The sequence below is a fragment of the Hemicordylus capensis genome, chromosome 1 (genome assembly GCF_027244095.1).
Source record: "Hemicordylus capensis ecotype Gifberg chromosome 1, rHemCap1.1.pri, whole genome shotgun sequence".
NCBI classification, from domain to species: Eukaryota; Metazoa; Chordata; class Lepidosauria; order Squamata; family Cordylidae; genus Hemicordylus; species Hemicordylus capensis.
Window position 1 is genome coordinate 105,624,947 of NC_069657.1, and position 21,664 is coordinate 105,646,610.

The window sequence follows — 21,664 nt, forward strand, 5'->3', positions numbered from 1 at the left end:
AGGTGCCTCCACTTTGAAGACGTGCCCTTTTCCCTTCAACACCCACCCCCTTGCAAATGGTTTCATATCTTTCTGCAAGGGGTGCCAAAAAAAATTCTGGAAACATAAGCACATTTCAAATGGGATGAAAAGGTTCATTAAATTATTCCCCCACACCACCATTTTGGTTCAGCACAATTTAAAAGTGGTTGCCTTTATCTGGATTGAAACATTGTATCTCCCAATGGTTTTTTAGGTTTACATAAATGACGTTTACATTCATCTGCATTTTGATTTTAAGTTATACCTTGCAGCAGTTTACAGAGTAGTTTGTAGAGTTTTTAAAAACTCTGTTGACCCCTGGCAACCACAGAGCCCTGTGGTTGTCTTTTGGTAGAATACAGGAGGGGTTTACCAGTGCCATCTCCTGAACATTATGAGATGCTGCCTTTCAGCATCTTCCTATATTGCCTTTCAGCATCTTCCTATATCACTGCTGCCCGATATAGGTGTTTCCCATAGACTGGGGAATGCATAAAATCACAACACACCAAAAATACAGAATAAGTCAGTTTTTAAAACCAAATTTAAAAGGCTTGAGTGAACACAAAGTTCTTTATCTGGCATCTAAAAGAACAATGTGATGATGCCAGGTAGACTTGTGCATTTCAATTTGGGTACAAAACATTTTGTGCCTGAAAATGGCAATTTCGGAGGTTTTGTAACCAAAACAAAATCAAGAATTAAAAAACAGAGATTTTTGTTTCCAAATAAAAATGACTGTGTTTTGGACAGAATGCTTTGTTCTTCGGGAAAGCATTGCAATTGAAATTGACTTCTCTGATTCTCTCCACTCCAGCTGAGGCACTGAGTGATTAGCAGAAGATAAGATATGCAAAAAGCTGGCAGACTTTCCCTGTTGAGCATGAATGGTTTAGTTAAGTATGTGTTGTATTCAGGGTGATTGAAATGCAAACTGACCTTGCAAAGGGATTTGGAAGACAGCATTTTGAGACAGAAATACCCAAATATCTTTGGGAGCTCAATGCAATTCCAAAGCTCTTGCTAAAAGCCATGGTATAAGTTGTGTGGAGAAGCTTTTCCTGAAGCTGGTTAGGAAAGTTCTGAAATTACACAGGTTTTTCTTTCCAAAGGTTTAGAAAGAATCTCATGACTTGTTCAGGGGTCTTTTGAAGAGCTATTTTGTTTTTCTTCTGATTTTTATGAATTATAGGGGTGTTTTGTTGCCCAAGTTGAGCATTCTAATGTAATTTAGGCCACAATGTAATTTGATGGGACATGATGTCTAAGCCAGTGGTTCACAACTTTTGCCATTGCAGGGACAGGACATCCACATGGGACTATAGGAGACAAAAGGAGGGGGGGTACCCCTGTCAATCTATTGACATCACCCGGAATCTTAGTTGCTTCTCTCTTTCTTGTAACCATGATCCATAGTTTTGCACTTTCTTAAATGCAGTTATGATACATCTTAACAATTCTGAATGGTAGGCTGATTTGTTTGGGCTACTGCTCACTCCACTTCAGTTAAATGAACATTTGAAGCTGTTCCATAGTACCAAGGCAGTTCATTGGTCTATCTTGCTATCTCAAGTGACCTGTGGTCACTGTTCCATGGGGAGGGAGTGTTTTTATTGAAAGATTGCTTGAACCCATAAATGGGTTGTGCTACTGTGCTAGTGCCACAGGGACAGGCTCACACCCACTGCAAAATTCTCAAATAACTGTGCCAAAAAATTAAGTGTTGTTGTTGTTCATCATTCTCTTCACTCTTTCAGTTTGTTTATGTGGGGCTTCAGGAGCAAAACAGTGGGTTGAGTGGAAGTGCCCCAAGGGTGGTGCACCCAGATTCCAAATAGGGCAAAGGGCTGCTTCCTTAGGAATTTTTGAGGTTTACGCATCTTTAAGATTTCCCCCCATAGGGAATAATGGAGGTTTCAGCAGCCCCATAACTCCACCTGGGGGGCACTAGGGTGCCCCAAAGCGAATCGTGGTGTAGTGCACAGAGGGTGCCAACCACCCCCCATGGATTGCTAACCCATGAGCTGCTGGGTTCTGTTGTTTCTGGGGTGTTCTGTGTAGATTCTCTGGTAGCATATGACATTTTCAATGACAAACCATGAATCCACTCTCATATGCTACCACAGAATCTACATTCAAAACACCTCAGAAACAACAGAACCCAGTACCCCATGGGTTGGCCACCCATGAGCCCTATGTACTCTACACCACCACTTGCTCTGGGCCACCCCAGTCCCCCCCCAAGTGCAGTTATGGGGTTTCTGAAACTTCCATCATTCCCTATGGGGAAGAACCTTAAAGACATGTAAACTCCATTAAATCTCTAAAAATCTGCCCTCTGCCCAATTCCTTTGAAATAATTCTGGCAGCTTCCTTGCCCCCACTGGGCACTACCACCCAACCTACTCTGCTCTGGGCCACCCCCTTACCCCCCGATGTAAAGCTATACTTTCGCTGAAACCTCCATTATTCCCTATGGGAAAAATCTTAAACTTCAAAAATTCACCAAAAATCAGCCCTTTGCCCAGTTCCTCTGAAATTTGGGTGGTAGCTTCCACCCATTGGGCTCTATCAACCCCACCACTAGTTTTGCCCCTGGGTCATTTTTTAAAATTCAAAGCGTTTCGGATTCGGATTTTGCAATTTTGAACAAAGAACAAAATTGGGGTGTTTCGGATTTGGGCCAAAAACAAAACAGAAAACAAAACAAAACACACAACCCTAATGCCAGGCAATCCTTACTGAGAAGGCTGTTCCATAAATGGGATGCAACCACTGAAAAGGCCCTCTACCTAGTAACCAATCGCAGCACCTCATTTGGCAGGAGCACTCAGGGCAGGGCCTCCGAAGAAGATTTTAAGGTCCGGGTCAGGACATATAGGGCAAGGTGCTCTCTCAGGTAACCTGGTCCCAAGCCACTTAGGGCTTTAAAGGTTCAAATGCTTTCCCTAAGCATTTGAGTAGTTAGTCCTCATTTTATTGAACTGCCCCCACCAAACCTAATAAACCTTATCCCCCCAAGCCCCACATTAACTAAAGAGTTGCTCCTCAAGCTTTTCCTATGCTTTTGCTTGAATTCATGTTTTCAATGCTTTTCATACATGCCAGATTAGCAAATTATATTGGAATTGTTCATTTAGATACAATGGTGGCGGGGGGTGGAGTGAGAACCCACTGCCTTTCTAGGCATTACCCCTTATGTGTGAATCTCTATCCATGTGAAATGGATCTCAATGCATGTGCACAGGGATTCCTCCACCAGCTGGTCCCTAGTCTGTGTACACAATGCTGCACGCAAAAGAGGGCCTGGATCATCTCCATAATTTTGATGTGATTGTCCTTTCTTAAAAATATGAATATGCCCTTAATGCACACTGGAATCATTTGCCATAGAATCTGAGAAGCACCCTTGCTTAGCAACATCCCAAAATGGAATATCTTCCTCTGAGCCAGTGTGGTGTAGTGGCTAGAGTGCTGGAGCTGGACTAGGACTGGGGAGACCCGAGTTCAAATCCCCATTCAGCCATGATTCTAGCTGGGTGACTCTGGGCCAGTCACTTCTCTCTCAGCCTAACCTACTTCACAGGATTGTTGTGAGGAGAAACCTAAGTGTGTAGTACACTGCTCTGGGCTCCTTGGAGGAAGAGCAGGATATTAAACTTAAATATAAAAAATAAATAAAAATGTAAATACTAGATACAGGAATTTCCCACTCTTTGGCCAGCTAATCATTAGTACTTTATTTAGGATTCTGAAGTTACCAGCATCTGTGTCACATGCATATTAATAGCATGCCATGTTCTTCTGTGTGCCAGTGGGTTTCAGCTTTGGTACAGCAAGAAAATGGATGTCCTTTTCAATATTTCAACTTGGTCATGAAATATTACTTATGTACTGAGAGAAATAGAAGTAAATTATAGATGGTATACTGCATGATTTTGCTACAATTAATAGTGGGATGTGGTCATCCAGTATTGTTAATTCATGAGTATATAGCACAACTAGGTCATGTAAGTCTTCATATAAGTCAAATTACTTTCTGTAGGGGGAGAATGAAAACATAAGAGGTGTCAAATGACAAAGATATATATTGATCCTGGATCTTTATTTTGATGTTCAGTATATTATAGTATATTATTTACAATATAACTGAGTTCAACATAGAGAGAAATCCCATGCTGCCATTGGAATTCTGAATGAATTAAAGAGCAATTCCAGGATGTCTTATGCAATAGAGGCGTATTGTGTGGTCTGTATGTGGATCTATGTGGTTGACATGGGAAATGCACTCCTAGCTACTTGCTCCTGATATGTGAAAGGGAGGGACTTTGCACAGAAATGGAAAGAGCTTATAATGAAATACAGTGAGGGAAATAAGTATTTGATCCCCTGCTGATTTTGTCCGTTTGCCCTCTAACACAGAAATGACCAGGCTATAATTGGAATGGTAGGTTTATTGTAGCTGTGAGAGACAGAATAACAACAAACAAACCCTCAAAAGCCCAGTGCCCAAAAGTCAGCAATGGATTTGCATTGTAGTGAGGGAAATAAGTATTCGATCCCTTCACAAAAGATGTCTTAGTACTTGGTGGCAAAACCCTTGTTGGCAATCACAGAGGTCAGACGTTTCTTGTCGTTGGCCACCAGGTTTGCACACAACCCAGGAGGGATGTTGTCCCACTCCTCTTTGCAGCTCCTCTCCAAGTCAGAAATGTTTCGAGGCTGATGTTTGGCAACTCAAACCTTCAGCTCCCTCCACAGATTTTCTATGGGATTAAGGTCTGGAGACTGGCTGGGCCACTCCAAGACCTTCATGTGCTTCTTCTTGAGCCACTCCTTTGTTGCCTTGGCTGTGTGTTTTGGGTCATTGTCATGCTGGAATACCCATCCACGACCCATTCTCAATGCCCTGGCTGGTGCTCACCCAAGATCTGATGGTACATGGTCCCGTCCATCGTCCCTTCGATGCGGTGAAGGTGTCCTGTCCCCTTAGCAGAAAAACACCCCCAAAGCATAATGTGTCCACCTCCATGTTTGACGGTGGGGATGGTGTTCTTGGGCTCATAGGCAGCATTCCTCCTCCTCCACACACGGCGAGTTGAGTTGATGCCAAAGAGCTCGATTTTGGTCTCATCTGACCTCTGGATCATTCAGATGTGCATTGGCAAACTGCAGACGGGCCTGTACATGTGCTGCCTTGAGCAGGGGGACCTTGCGGGCACTGTAAGATTTCAGTCCTTCATGGCGTAGTCTGTTACCAATTGTTTTCTTGGTGACTATGGTTCCAGCTGCCCTGAGATCATTGACAAGTTCCCCCCGTGTAGTTCTGGGCTGCTTTGTCACCGTTCTCATGATCATTGCAACTCCACGAGGTGAGATCTTGCATGGAGCCCCAGACCGAGGGAGATTGACAGTTATTTTGTGTTTCTTCCATTTGCCAGTTATCGTGCCAACTGTAGTCACCTTCTCACCAAGCTGCTTGGCGATAGTCTTGTAGCCCAGTCCAGCCTTGTGCAGGTCTACAACCTTGTCCCTGACATCCTTCGACAGCTCTTTGGTCTTGGGCATGGTGGTGAGTTTGGAAGCTGAGTGATTGCTTGCTTCTATGGACAGGTGTCTTTTATACAGGTACTGTAACAAGCTGGGATTAGGAGCACTCCCTTACAGAGGGTGTTCCTCATCTCAGCTCGTTACCTGCATATAGTGAAAAGACACCTGGGAGCCTGAAATCTTGCTGGTTGATAGGGGATCGAATACTTATTTCCCTCACTACAATGCAAATCCATCACTGACTTTTGGGCACTGGGCTTTTGAGGGTTTGTTTGTTGTTATTCTGTCTCTCACAGCTACAATAAACCTGCCATTCCAATTATAGCCTGGTCATTTCTGTGTCAGAGGGCAAACGGACAAAATCAGTAGGGGATCAAATACTTATTTCCCTCACTGTATGTTATCTCTGCAGTTTAATCAACATGTGGATTTCTTGGGTATTCATAAAAATTTGCAATACCCAGTAGGACTTGTGGTGTAGCTTTAAGGATCTGTTTAAGAGTTGAAATGAGAGTTTAACCTCAAGTACCCAGAATGTTGGGGGCAATATGCTAAATCATTGTAAACCGCTTAGAGAGCTCTGGCTATAGAGCGGTATATAAATGTAAGTGCTATTGCTATTGCTATTGCTAACCTCCCTAAAGATTACACAGAACATTCACTAATCTATCATTATATGTGTCTTCAACACAAGAGGAAGAAAAGTTAAAGGATTCAATTCTAAATATGCATGCTGAAATTAAAAGTGCTTAATTTTGAACAAACATAGCTAAGATCAGGCTTTGGAGAGCCTAGTTATTTGAAAATTGAATTTGACAAAATCATGTTTTAAAGGCAATATTTACATTTTCTGTTCAGCCTCATCCTATGGATATTTACTTAGCTCTAAGTCTCTCTGAGTTCAGTTCCTAAGTAAATTAGGATACTGACATCCTAATTGGATCTTAATTAGAAAGCAAGTGAAATCTTGGCTTTTTACGCAGGCTTTTATATGAGTGTTGTTTTTGTTGCTGCTGCTCTGTATTTAATGGTCTTATTGTGCATGTTTTTTAAACTTTTAATTAGATTTGTATTTGTATATTCCAATTTAATGTTTATTGTATAACTGTTTTAGAGCTTTATATTGTTTTAAATGTTTTGTAAACCGCCTTGAGGTATAAAAATCTAACAATAAATAAACAAAAGGGGTTTCCCACCTCCTGGCCATGCAGTGCGTGACAGAAAAGTTCTCCCAGGATCAGGAGGGTTGTCTATGTTTCACACTTGCTGCTGCCATGATATTTTACAAGGTCTGTTCGCAGAGACCAATGAAGGCTCTGATTGTCAGTAAGAATCAGGGTCTTCCTTCCCCCAAAACACCCCCAAATGATCATGTGAAAGACCTTTCCATTTGGAAAAAGTTTTAGTAATCAACTACTTTTACCGATATGTCACATTAGTACTGCAGTACTAAATCTTTGAAGGAGTTTCACAGATTTATACTGTTTTCTACATTGTGTAAGCATTTGCAAGCAAAGCACTGAGATAATAGGAGACACAAAATATTGACCATGCTTTTAGAAAGTGTTTGTAGTGCAAGACAAAAATCAATGCATGGCTTGGCTCAGTGTTTATTTCTTAAGAACATAAGAACAGCCCTGCTGGATCAGGCCCAAGGCCCATCTAGTCCAGCATCCTGTTTCACACAGTGGCCCACCAGATGCCGCTGGAAGCCACAGACAGGAGTTGAGGGTGTGCCCTCTCACCTGCCATTTCTCCCCTGCAACTGGTACTCAGAGGCATCCTGCCTTTGAGTCTGGAGGTGGACCACAGCCCTCCGACTAGTAGCCATTGATAGACCTCTCCTCCATGAAGTCATCCAAACCCCTCTTAAAGCCATCCAGGTTGTTGGCTGTCACCACATCCTGTGGCAGAGAGTTCCACAAGTGGATCACGCGTTGTGTGAAAAAGTACTTCCGTTTGTTGGTCCTAGACCTCCTGGCAATCAATTTCATGGAGTGACCCCTGATTCTAGTGTTTTGTGAGAGGGAAAAGAATTTCTCTCTCTCCACTTTCTCCACACCATGCATGATTTTATAGACCTCTATCATGTCTCCCCACAGTCATCTTTTTTCTAAACTAAAAAGCCCCAGGTGTTGTAGTCTTGCCTCATAAGAAAGGTGCTCTAGGCCCCTGATCATCTTGGTTGCCCTCTTCTGTACCTTCTCCAGTTCAACAATGTCCTTTTTAAGATGTGACCAGAATTTTAAGCAGTACTCCAAGTGTGGTCGCACCATAGTTTTGTATAAGGGCATTATAATGTTAGCCATTTTATTTTCAATCCCCTTTCTAATGATCCCTAGCATGGAATTTGCCTTTTTCACAGCTGCCGCACATTGAGTCGACACTTTCAACGAGCTGTCCACCACAACCCCAAGATCCCTCTCCTAGTCCGTCACCGACAGCTCGGATCCCATCAGCATATACTTGAAGTTGGGGATTTTTGTCCCAATGTGCATCAATTTACACTTGCTAACATTGAACTGCATTTGCCATTTTGTCACCCACTCTCCCAGTTTGGAGAGATCCTTTTGGAGCTGCTCACAATCCATTTTGGATTTCACTACCCGGAAGAGTTTGGTATCATCTGCAAATTTGGCCACATCGCTGCTTACCCCTGCTTCTAGATCATTTATGAATAAACTAAAAAGCACCGGTCCCAGTACAGATCCCTGGGGGACGCCACTTCTTACTTCCCTCCATTGTGAAAACTCTCCATTTATACCTACCCTCTGTTTCCTGTCTTTCAACCAGTTAGCAATCCACACGTGTACTTGTCCCCTTATCCCATGACCGCTAAGTTTCCTCAGGAGTCTTTGATGAGGAACTTTGTCAAAAGCTTTTTGGAAGTCCATGTAGACTATGTCAGCTGGATCACCTTGATCCACACACTCGTTGACACCCTCAAAGAAGTCCAAAAGTTTGGTGAGGCAATATTTACCTTTGCAGAAGCCATGCTGGCTCACTCCCAGCAGGGCCTGTTCTTCTAGGTGCTTTACAATTTTATCCTTGAGGATGCTTTCCATCAATTTGCCTGGAACGGACATTAGGCTAACCGACCTGTAATTTCCCGGATCGCCCCTGGATCCCTTCTTGAAAATCAGTGTTACATTTGCAACTCTCCAGTCCTCTGGTACAGAGCCCAATTTCAGGGATAAGTTAAATATTTTAGCAAGGAGGTCGGCAATTTCACATTTGAGTTCTTTGAGGACTCTTGGATGGATGCCATCCGGCCCTGGTGATTTGTTAGCTTTCAGTTTTTCCAGACAGTTTAGATCATCCCTTGTCACTACTATCAGACTCAGCTCTCTAGCCTCCATCCCTAAAAAGCCTGGTTCAGGAACAGGTATATGCTCTCTATAAGCCTGGTTCAGGAACAGGTATATCCTCCCTTATTGTCACCTTGCATTTCTTTTGCCAGAGTTTGTATTCCTTTCTGTTCTCTTCTGTTTCTCTCCTCTGCCCTGAAGATAGATGCAAAGAACTCATTCACCTTCTCTGCAACCTCCATATTCTCCTCAATAATCCCTTTCACTCCCTCATTGTCTAATGGTCCAACTGCCTCCCTGGCAGCTGTCCTGCTTCTGATGTACTTAAAGAAGTTTTTGTTATTCCCCTTGATACTTTTGGCTAAATGTTCCTCAAACTCTCTTTTTGCCTCCCTTATTGTCACCTTGCATTTCTTTTGCCAGAGTTTGTGTTCCTTTCTGTTCTCTTCGTTTGGACAGGCCTTCCAATTTCGGAAGGAAGTCTTCTTCCCTTTTATGGCTTCCTTGATGGTACCCGTTAGCCATGCTGGCATCCTCCTGGACTTAGTGGTACCTTTCCTCTTTTGGGGTATACAATCTAACTAGGCTTCTAGTTTTGTGGTTTTGAGTAAACTCTATGCACTCTGGAGTGAAGTGACTCTCCTGATTTCCCCCGTCAGCTTTCTTTTCACCATACTCCTCATTTTGGAGAAGTTTCCTCTTCTGAAATTCAAAATATCTGTGTTAGACATCCTTGGTGATTCTCTCCCCCATGTATGCTGAATTTGATGGCACTGTGGTCACTGTTCCCTAAAGGGTCGATGACACTGACGTCATGCACCAGGTCCTTGGTGTCACTCAGAATTAGATCCAAGGTTGCCTTCTCTCTGGTTGGTTCCATGACCAACTGTTCTAGGGCACAGTCATTTAGCGTATCTAGAAATTTGACCTCTTTGTTCTGACTTGAATGTGAATTTACCCAGTCTATCTGTGGGTAATTGAAATCACCCATAATTGCAGCCCTGCCTCTCCTTGACACCTCCCTGATTTCCTCCTGCAACTCCCAGTCACTGTCGGCATTATGATCCCGAGGGCGATAGCACGTCCCCAGTAGCACATTCCCTTTCCGGCCTTGTATAGTCACCCACAGGGTTTCTGTGGAGGACTCCAGTCCACCTAGGTTTTCTAGCTTTTTAGATTCTATCCCTTCTTTAACATACAGTGCTACCCCTCCTCCAAGGTGCCCTCCCTGTCCTTTCTATAGAGTTTATACCCAGGGATAACAGTGTCCCACTGGTTCTCACTGTTCCACCATGTTTCTGTTATGCCCACTATATCTATTTCTGCGTTAGCAACCAAGCACTCCAGCTCACCCATCTTGGCTCGGAGGCTTCTGGCATTGGCATATAAGCACCTATATGCTGAATCTCTCCCCGGATGTATGCTATTCTTTTGACTCTTTGACCTGCTGGCACAGGCTCCTGTCTGCTCTTTATGCGGTTCTGCTCTGTCCCCTTCTGTTTTATCTGAATTCTTTACAGCCTCACACTTTAAAGGAAGGCTTTTGCCAAATGGGATACTGTTCCCCAGGCATCATTTTAAAAGCTGCTCTGCAACCTTTATGATTTTAAGCGCCAGCAGTCTGGTTCCATCTTGGTTCAAGTGCACCCTGTCCCTTTTGTACAGGCCTTGCTTGCCCCAAAATGTGTCCCAGTGCCTAACAAATCTAAACCCCTCTTCCCGGCACCAACGTCTCATCCATGCATTGAAACCCCTCAGCTCTGCCTGTCTCACTGTACTTGCGCATGGAACAGGTAGCATTTCTGAGAATGCTACCTTGGGGGTCCTAGACTTCAAAATGCTACCTATCAGCCTAAATTTGGCTTCCAGGACCTCCCGACTGCATTTCCCCACATCGTTGGTGCCAACGTGCACCACGACAGCTGTCTCCCCCCCAGCACTGCCTAGGAGCCTGTCTAGATGCTGCGTAATGTCCGCAACCTTCGCACCAGGCAGGCAAGTCACCGTGCGGTCAACATGCGGGTCACAAACCCATCTCTCTATCCCTCTAATGATTGAATCACCAACTACAAGGAGGCCCCCACCCCCCAGAGGAGTATCCCCTGTGCGCTCATCATCCACGGAAGGGGTCCCTTCTAAAGGAGCATTTCCCTCTTCCTCAGACCGATGTCCTCCTTGCCCAAGATCTTTATTCTCCCTGACATCAGAGGAGCTACCAGCCCTGGAGTGGGATGCCTCTATCACATCCCTGAAGGTCTCGTCCACATGCCTCTCTGAGCTTCTCCAGATCCGCCAACTTGGTCTCAAGGAAACGTATTTGTTCCCTGAGAGCCAGGAGCTCCTTGCACCGAGCACACACCCTGACTTCTGCCCACGGGGCAAATAGTCATACATGTGGCACTCAGTGCAATACACTGGGAAGTGCCCCTTCCCCTGCTGACCTTCTATCTTCATACTGTTTTTGTTGGCTGTTTACAGTATTTAGGGAGCTTATTGTCCGTTTATTAGGATAGGTCTCAGCTGTAATGGTCAACTATGTAACTGTCCAAACAGCCTTTCCCAAGAATATGAGGGAAACGAGGGAGGGATATGTACTTACGTTCTCTTCTCCACCAGGCTCCTTGTGATCCTTGTGATCTCAGGGGCTTGTTCCAGGCTCCCCCGCACACTTCCCGCTAAACTCCTGCTAAACTCCTACTCAACTTCTTTGAGATCTGTAAGTACCAGGAGGGCTAGTCACACTTTTGTGTTGCTGAAAAAGCAAAACAAAAGACTAAGCACTTTTCTGGAAATATTGCAGAGTAAATTGTCTACCTTTAGCTTCATTTTATGTCCAGAACACCTGAAAATCATTCATTTCTGAGTGTGGTATGAGGTGCCAATTCTCCATTTGCTAAGTAGAGCATTGTTTTTAATGCTAGCAATCTTATGGAGGAGCTCACCACATTCAAGCAACCACTTATTCTGTTGAACTATCATGTGCTTGATTTAGTCTTGATTTGGTCATGGACCATTCTAACCCATAGGTGCCCTATCCCAGAGTTCCCTGCAGCTGTAATGTCAGGTCCAGCTGTGCCTGATCAGCCCCAAAACATAGGATGCATTCCCACTCTTTCCTAAAACAGAGCTGAAGCCTGCCTGAAGCAGCCTGGACCCCCTGGAAGTCTGGAAGGGTTGAGTGGAAAGGGGAAGGTATCGAGCATGAGTTCTATTGTGATCGAGAGGTACCAGGAGCTCCACATCAGAGGGGAGCCCTATAGTTGAAAAGACTACCTCATGAGAGTGCAGTCAAACAGAGAGCTGAAGCAAGTGGTGATTCTGTCTTCTCCAGTAGACTGGCCCTCTCAAGAGAAGGCTAATCCCCAGTTGGCAAGCCAACATGAGGCCAAGAGTGTGTTGGGTTTTCTTGGACTGCTTGGCCTGGGAATGCTAGTCCAAGAACACCCTTGGTTACAGTGAATCAAACCCGAGAATCCTTTCCCTGCCTTCTTATGCATATGTCCACCTAGGAAATTGGTCTAGGCCCTTCCGGGGTGCCAGATGACCAGCTCTGGATCTTCTTCTGGTTTGATGCCCAGTAACTTCCCCAGGAATTTTAGGCACACTCTTGGGTCTTGTTGCCCCCCACCACCACGTATATTCACACCTGATAATATAAACTCTGTTGCTAACAGCAAACTCCATTGGTAGGAATGAGAAGAGCTGGTCTTGTGGTACAAGCATTAATTGTCCCCTTTGCTAAGCAGGGTTTGCATTTGAATGGGAAGTTACATGTCTGAGCACTGCACGATATGTTCCTTTGGGGATGGGGGCCACTCTGTGAAGAGCATCTGCATGTTTGCATGCAGAAGATTCCAAGTTCCCACTCTGGCATCTCCAAGATAGGGCTGATAGAGACTCCTGCCTGCAGCCTTAGAGACACTGCTGCCAGTTGGACTTCTGCTGCGTCTTTTTCCTGTTGGACCTTTGCTGTGTCTGTAGTTGTCTCAAACATCCCTGCCAGCTTCTGATCCCAGGCGGGGGGGACCCCTTGTAAAACGGAGAGAAAAGACAGTCTGGGGAGGAGAAAATATGAATTGAGGGTCACCAAAATGGGGGCTGGGGACTCAAATGCAAAGGGAGGCATCTGTGTTCCTGATCCTGGCCGAACTTGCTGATCTGATCTCAGAAACTGGTTCCACCCAAGGAGCTCATTGCATATGGACTTCTCCATTTGTGTCAGTGGTGGGACCTGACTGGCATGTGCATGGAGACTCCTGTGCCTGTAAACAGTGACTAGGTGGGAGCTTGTTTTGGGAACAATGAACAAGAAGTCATTGTCAGAACTACCTCTTGAAAGCACCACCCATTGCTCCATATATATTAGTGCCACACTGCACAATGCTGTTACTTGCCAAAGAAATTGAAACCATGGGGCAAGCGGGAAGCTTCCCAAATCAGCATGTCTTTTTTCTTTTTTTTATCAGCATAAGAAAATCCCAGGTTGCAAATAATAATGTAGAACAGTCTATTGGTTCCTCATTCAATGAATGTTTGGAATGACTTACAGTTGCAAGAGTCAAGTGGTGGTTATTTGATTTATTGGTACACAACCAGAGATATTCTCATGATACATATGAAGATATCCCTTCTGGAAAGATTATTGATGAATGCCCTAATCCTGCAATAGAAGTATCCATACAGCACTATTTTTTCACATCAACCATTGATCTAGAAGGTATCTAAAGCTGAATGCCTGGGTGGATTTAGGCTAGTATATTTTATTGGGCAAGGGAAGGGAGGATTGTAATTATATGTTTAGATGCAGCAGGTGTGTCCAGAAGGGATACAAATTGAAATAAAGTAAATCCACTTGCTATGTACTTGTTTTGTTCATCTACCAACCAGTAAAGCTGCAGTACTTGGTTAAAAATAAGTGCTCCCACTTAACTGATACACAAGCTGTGATCACAGAGGACATTTATCTGAAATTAACTTCCATAGCAACAAACAGAACTCTCCAGAATGCATTTAGGTTTAAGGCACAAACCATCATAAATCTGAATACTCTGGATACATTGGTATATGTACTGAGCTGCTTGATGTTTAATTTATCAACTACCTCAATAATACTGATAAAGGATTTATTTTCTACTTTTAGTATGCTTTTTAAAGTGACTATAGCTGGCATAATAAGGGGCTTTGAACAACTCTAAATAACAACAACAGCAGCAGCAACAACAACGAAGGACCTGATGTCTGGATAAAACAAACCAGTCAATAACACTTGTTTGACTGTGCAAACAAGAAATAATAATAATAGACAAACATATCTATATAGGGAGGGAGCTGTTATACTCCCATCAGATTGTTGCCCTGCTGGGATATTTTTTTAAAAAAAACATTTAAGGAAAAACACATTAAGATTTTTTGCCTTAAGGCTTTTCTGGAGTACTTGTTTCTGGTGTACTCATTTTGCATCGGTCACTTTGTTATGTTTGGGTAATGGTAGTAGCCCAGAACAGATTTCGGATTCTGCATCTTAGAATTAAGGGTGGCGGGGGTGGGGGGGTGGCAGGCACATCTATTTGTTGCTTCTGAAGATTCTGTTTCAAAATAAGGAGTTGAAGAGAGATGGAAAGAACATAGGAGTAACTAGTTAAAGGCGGAGAATTAAGGGACTGTTCTTAAATCATTGCTAGAATGTCTCCATAGTAATATTAAATGAGTCCATCTGTTTTTGGTGTGTGTCCCCCCCCACCAGACATAGGAAGAGAGAAAGACACATATACAGATGATTCCGAACATGGGAATTATGATTTTCGTACAGATCAGTCTCTGCTTATTCAAAATACGCCTACAAGACAGAAACTAGAAACTCGGACTAAGTCATCACTGAAGGTAATGATAATGAACTTCAAAATATTGTTAAAATCTATTGATGTTTTTACTGTTCTGATGGCTCACTTTAAAACACACATAAATGGAAACAAAGTTGTACCCTATAGTATGTAATAAAGAAACTATAATATAGACATGAAACTTGACTATAGACTAAAGCAAATATCTCAATCATGCAATCGGGGTGAAGCCACCATTGAACAAATGGGTTCAAAGAATCCAGGCCACTGACAATCGGGCGCACATGGTGCCCCAGCCATGTCCCCTGCGTCTGATGTCAGACACAAGGGCAAGGCTTAGCATCTGATGTCAGATGCAGGGGTAGGGCTAGGGGGCCACGATGGTGGACTGAACCCAGGCCTCCCTCTGCCCCTGCGTGTAATGCTAGTTAGTACTCTAGTGAACAATACAACCAAGAGAGAAGCCATTGAAGTATAGAATACCAAGTTACTTAGTCCAGACTATGCTTGTGCTGTGATGAGGGCCAATGTTTCTCGGTAGAGATCTAAGAGGAAAGATTCTCAGTGTTTCCCATTTATGAAAGGGTTCACTAACATACAGGTAGAGAGACCTCAGTTGGTACTGATACTGGTGAACCTAAAGTCCACAAAAGAAGGGATAGAAGATCCTAGGCATTTCACTCATACATATCCTTAAAATCATGAATCAACACAAACAATCATGAGTCAATGAGGCACACATTTTCTTCATGTGCAAGAAATAAAAGTTGTTTACTAGCCTATGCGAGGCTTTGGTTCAGGGGCATAAGGAGTTTACCGGTGGCTGTGGGATGAGCTAGACTGGTGGGGATCCCTGTATTGATATGCAGGAGCACTAGCACGTGCCTGCCACATCCCCTGTGTATGACATCATACGCAAGGGAGCATGACCACCCGTGGCAAGTACCGGTTGCACTCAGTACTTCATGCATGTGCTATTGGGGTTGGTCTGGATGTGTTCTTTCTCTGCCTCACTCCCAGCAGAGAAAGAATGCACCCGGCCAGATTCCAATGGTGTGTGCACAAAGCACCCAGTGCAACAGGCAAAGGGGCTGTGCAGGTAGAGCGAGGGTGGACAAGCAACTCTGGGAGCCCCCCAAAGGTGGGGGGCTGCTAGGGGAAGTGAGGACGAGCTTCTGGTGACTCCCAGAATTGTTTGGGGCTGCAGCAGCCAAAGGAAACTCAATCCGTCATGCTCAGTGGTGGCCATGCACCTGCTTTGGTTGCTTCAACACAAAGCAAAATGCTGTCTGATCTGGGCCAGACAGGTGTGAAATGAAGGATACTGGGCTAAAGCCTTCCGCAAAATACTTTTAGGGACCAGGCAGAAGCAGGAGACAAGCCACTTTTCTTTACTTTTGCTCTTGGCTTTAAGGAAGCAATCAACTGCCTTCCATGACTTAATTTTTAAAATGTCCCACAATCCGGAGTCCTAACAATGGTGCAGGTGCTCCTGGGATGTGTAGTTTTTTCTGATGCTGCAGCGATGGCTGCAGCCTCAGAGATACACCCACACACACCCCCACACACACATACACTTATGTATAAATTATATTTATAAAATTTATGAATTAAATTTTAAACTGTTTAATTGTTTTTAACCTATGAGATTGTTTTAACTTGTTCTCTTTTAATTTTGTTTACTCTGTTTTATATCTGTTGTGTTTTAAATTGTGTACACTGCCTAAAGATGTACATTCTAAGCCAAACTTAAAAAAATTATTCACAGATCCAGTGATTTAAATTCCTAGATTTGTCAAATGCAGCTTAAGATGACATCAGCAACGGATTAAATTTTTTTTTTTTTTGTAACAAATGAAATCTGTCAAACAGATAGGATTAAACAGATGTATGGTGTGATTAAACCGAGGTCCATATATATCATAATGTGGACTGTTATACACCACAGAATTCCATTTTTTAAAATATTTGCTTGAACAAAAGTTGTTTTGAGTTCATGTTTAATTGTTCATATCTGTGGATATGCAAAAACTGTATGGGTAAAAGAAGAAGTTGTTGCCCATATGAAAGTACATGACACATTTATTATCATGTGTGTCAATATTTTTTCACATAAGGACTGTGCTCAGGAATTTGCCAACATTTGAGAGTGCACAATTTGAGGGATAAAATTGCTTTTTATTGTGTTTACCATTTTTAACATGCATATTACTGTAAGCCACCATGAATTCATTCATGAAGAATGGCAGCAAGTAAATCTTTTAAATAAATAAATCCAATCACTCAATCAATAGGACTTGTTTACATTACTGATTTAGGATCATGGGCTATGGTTCGACTACCATCTTTACAGCTCCACCATGAATTCATTTATTGGCCTTAGACAAGCTTAGACCCTTTCTGTCATAAGAGGTTAACAATTCTGTTTTGCCTTGCTGGGATTTTCCCAAGGATTCCGGTACTTCTAATGCTTACCCTATTTTTAGGATAGTATCCTTCAAAAACATCAGGAAATTCCCCCTAGAAACACAGAGATAAGCAAATAGTATTATTAAATTAACTTTAAACTTTGTCTATGCTACTAATTTTGATTTAGGTCTCACAGAATGAAGTTTTGAAACGAGCAGCAGGGACAACAAAAAAGGTAATGAACATGTATGTATTATAGAATAATGAGGGAAATCAATGTTTGCTGAAGGAGGTGCTTAAATGTGAACCAAGCACAAAACTTTGGAATATTTGGAACATTTGCCATCTTTAGGCAGCTTTGAACTATATAAAACAGTTTTAAAAACCCATAAATCAGTTAAAGAGTAAAAACCATAAAACACTGAAAACAACAACAACCACCATAAAACAGACAAGCAGAAGCAGGAGAGTTGAGACGAGAGACCTGACAGCCCCTAAGGGGGGAAAGCCTGAACAAATAAAAAGGTCTTTAGTAGTCTTTCAAAAGCAGCCACAGATCTCAAAGAGCAGATATTCACTGGGAGAGCATTCCAGAGCCTGGAGGCAACAGAGACTTGTCCTGCATGCATGACAATTTAACTTCTCTCAACACCAGAGCAAAGGCCCCTCTGACAGCCTTGTTGGGTGGGCAGAAACCCTTGGGAGCAGGCGGTCCTTCAGGTATCCAGGTATCAGGTCCACTGTTAAGGGCTTTAAAGGTAACCAGCATCCTGAATTGGATCCAGAAACAAATTGGCAGCCAGTGCAGGTCTTTCAAAGTAGGTGTAATTTGCTCCAAGCCAGCAGTTCCAGTGAGAACCCTGGCAGCTGCATTCTACACCAAAGGAAGTTTCCAAATATTCTTCAAGGGCAGCTCCACGCAGAGCACATTGCAGTGATCCAGCTGCAACATGACTTAACTAAACATGGGTAACTGTGGCCAGATCTGCTTTCTTGAGAAAGGGGCACCATTGGTGCACTAGAAGAAGCTGTGCAAAAGCACCCCTGGCCACCACCTCCACCTGAGCATCCAAAAGCAGAGCTGAGTCCAACAACACCCCCAGGCCGTGCACTTGCACTTTCAAGGAGAGTATAAACCCATCCAGAGCTGGTTGAATCACCCTATCCTGGTTGGCTTTTCTACTTACAGCAGCACATGTCTTGTCTGGATTTAACCTCAGTTTGCTAGCCCACATATAGGCCATCACTGCCTCCAGCCCCCAGTTCAGTACATACACTCTTCCCTAGGCTCCGATGTCAGAGAAAGGTAGAACTGAGTGTCATCTGCATGTTGATGACACTCCAGTCCAAGCCTCCTGATGACCTTTCCCAGTGGTTTCATGTAGATGTTAACAGCATGGGGGACAATACTGAGCCTTGCAAGACCCAGAGGTAAAGGAGGCACAGGAGCAGAAGTCCCCCAGCACCTCTTCTGGAACCTCCCCCTGAGAAAGAATTGGAACTAGTCCAGTCCACCCCAGATCCCTATATCTGAGAGGCAGTCCAGAAGGATACCATGGTGGATGGTATCGAATGCCACTGAGAAGTCCAACAGAACCAACAGGGACACACTTCCCCTGTCTAGTTCCTGGTGTAAGCCATCCACAAGTCCCAAACCCAGGGTGAAAGCCAGATTGAAAAGGGTCCATATATCATTGAAATTATATATGTTATCAAGAAATGATAATATATCATTTCTTAATTGTTTGCATGTTCTCTGTTAATGTAAGAGGCAATTGATTTTACAGCTCTGAGTTATGCATGTTTACTCAGAACTTTACTTGAAATGCTGACAGACATCAAAAAGTCATTCACATGACCAAAGATGATGGCATGGGGAGGGTTGGCGGGGAGGCAGGCTCCTACCTGCCTCCCCACACATGACCAAAGTTTGCTGGAAGGCTCTGCTGCTCGCACGGCACATGAGCCACTCTGCAGTGAGAAGCAGAGCATGAATCTGGAGGAGGCAGTCCTCCATCATCCCTCAATGCACTGTGCCAAGAGTGCAGTTCATTGAGAGATTTCCCAGAGCTGGGTGGTCTTGACACCCGGCTCTGTGTGCACTCTGGCTGCCTGCAGCCTGAGTACACACATGACTGAGGACCAGGGTGGAAAGGAGTGCTGATTGATTGATTGATTGATTGATTGATTGTTAAATTTATATACTGCCTTTCATTAAAAACAATGGGCTCATGCCCTTCTACCCCCAGTAATAGCCCAGGGAACAGAACTGGGCTACCAAGTGGGACAGCTCTGGGATCAACCTTGGCTGCTCGTATGAATAACCTCCAGAACTAACAAAGCACCAGCACTTCCTGAGAAGTGCTGGTGCCAGGTTCATAGCAATTGGGAGTGCAGGGATGTGTGCTCAGCTAGCCATTGATATCTACGAACCATGCTCTGCTGCCCCCGTCGACCCCCTATGGACATGGCCCCCACTGCTCATGCTGCACATCCATTCATCCTGCCTCCCTTTGTCAGCCACAACACAAAATCATGATATAACCAGCAGTTGTTCTCACTGGGATAGGGCAGGGTGCTCACACTGTTGCAGTGACATCATTAGATCATGGTGTAGCCAGCCAAGGAAGGCAGGGTGGGAAACCAGAGATCATGTGTGGGATATGAGCAGGTGGTGCAAAAGCAAGCAATGGTAACAGGGGGGCTCTCAAATCTCTTGACTCAGAGCTATGCTGTGTTGCTACACACCTAGCTGGTGCTACACAAGCGCTGGCACTTTGTTGCAGAGTGTAGCAGATTAAAGCCTTTGTCTCAGAGCTAGCTCATGTGAGGGGAAGAAATGCTGGATCATTCCTGCTGAGCTGCATAACAAGGCTTCTCCTAAAGCTCTTCTGTATTTTTGGTAGGTTCAAGAATGGCTGCCACAGCCACAACCCCTCTTTATTACAGAGCTTGAACCTCTGGGCTTGGGGTGAAATCCCAGGGAAAACTCTATTTTGCTACTAGACAAGTACAAAAATCTTCCACGTGCAAGCCTACACATGGTGAGAAAACTGATAGCTGTTGAATGTCTGAGGAGACAGGTTTGCACCAGATAAATCTCCCCTTAGCCCCACCTTCCTGAGTTAAAAGTCAACTCAGAAAGGCTTGTAAAAGAAAAGGAACAAAAAGAAAAAAACAGTTTTATTGAGATACTACAAACTGCTTCTGTCTGAGGCTTACTCAGCTTTTAGTTACAGATAAAAAATACTCAGTAGGTTACAAGAATACTTCAAAAGCACCCCCAAATGATGTTGAGGTAGCACACTTTAAAAATCTTGGTTATCCAGTTGCAAAGAACAGGTATGTAGGAAAATGAAAAGGAAAAAAAACCACTTAAATGTGTACAGAGTATTTTGCTATGCCCTAGGTTTATAGAGTGTAGGCTAGTATTTCAATTACATTGTAAATAAACTATAACAGATAAGTATCAGAAATATGCAAAACACACACACAAAAGGAATGTAACTTCTAACACAAAGTCTTACTAAACTACTTTCTCCTGCCCTAAACTTCTGAAGCCAAAGCTCAAGCATCCTTTCCTTGAACTCACCAAACCCTGGTTGAGAATTCAAGCTTCCTGCCCTCCTGGCTTTCCAGGACCTGCCAAGTCATTTTTCTGCAGCCATCCTACCCTATCCACATGTCCTTCTCTAACAGCCTTTCCGCTTCCAACAGTTTCTAGGTCCCACCCACCTGGTGTTCTGATTGGCTGAGCCCTGGAGTTCACCAGTCTGTCAGTGAAGACAGGGTTCACTTCCAGTTAACTCTTTAGGAGGAGTGGTGGTTGATCACTACACAGAGTAAAGCAGCACACATATTCATTGGAGAGAAGGCAATTTTTACCAGTTTCCCCTTCCTCCAGAATATCCAGAAGCAGATCCCTAGGAGTTGTGCAGCTCTCAGACACCTATGTCTGGGTAGAGATGCACACAAACCTGTTTGGAGGCCCCTTTACAGTGTGCACGCGTGCTGGCAGTCTGAGGAGGCAGCAGGGAGGTATGCTGCTGCCCCGCCGGACCCTTTTAAACTGCAGCGCCAGCAGGGGAAATGTGATGGCAGGGTAAGTGCACCCTCCCCAGTCCTTAAAGTTATCCCTCCTCCATCCTCGAGCTGCCCCTTGCCAGTTCCATGCACATCCCTACTTCTGGGGTGTATGGAGCACTTCCAGGGGAAAGGAGGATCTGCAAAAATTCTGCCCCCACCCTGTGCACAAACAGCAGAGCTGTCTTAATCTGCAGCACTGTAGCACCAGAACTTTTCATGACGCATTGGTGCTTCATTAGTCTTGATGTCAACTACTGTTGCCAATTCTGGACACCACATTTTAAAAAGTACATTGATAAAGTGGAATAGGTTCAGAGGAGGGCAATAAATATGGTGAGAGGTCTGGAAATCAAGTTTTATGAGGAACCCTTAAAGAAACTTGTTATGTTTAACTTGAAGTATGCAATATGGTTGCATGTGATATGGTAGCTACCTTGAAATTCAGAATGT

The 21,664-nt window shown here is 43.8% G+C and overlaps 1 protein-coding gene across 4 annotated transcripts in view; it reads left to right on the plus strand.

Moving 5' to 3' along the window:
• ANO3 (anoctamin 3) overlaps window positions 1-21,664 on the plus strand; it is a 291,826-nt gene that overhangs the window by 93,998 nt on the left and 176,164 nt on the right. For 3 of the 4 annotated variants that reach the window (XM_053283690.1, XM_053283691.1, XM_053283693.1), the window contains 2 exons: window positions 14,623-14,759; window positions 17,316-17,363. In XM_053283690.1, the coding sequence (XP_053139665.1) occupies window positions 14,623-14,759; window positions 17,316-17,363 (185 nt within the window). The remainder of the gene's footprint in view (window positions 1-14,622; window positions 14,760-17,315; window positions 17,364-21,664) is intronic. The other variant, XM_053283692.1, reaches the window with a different exon arrangement.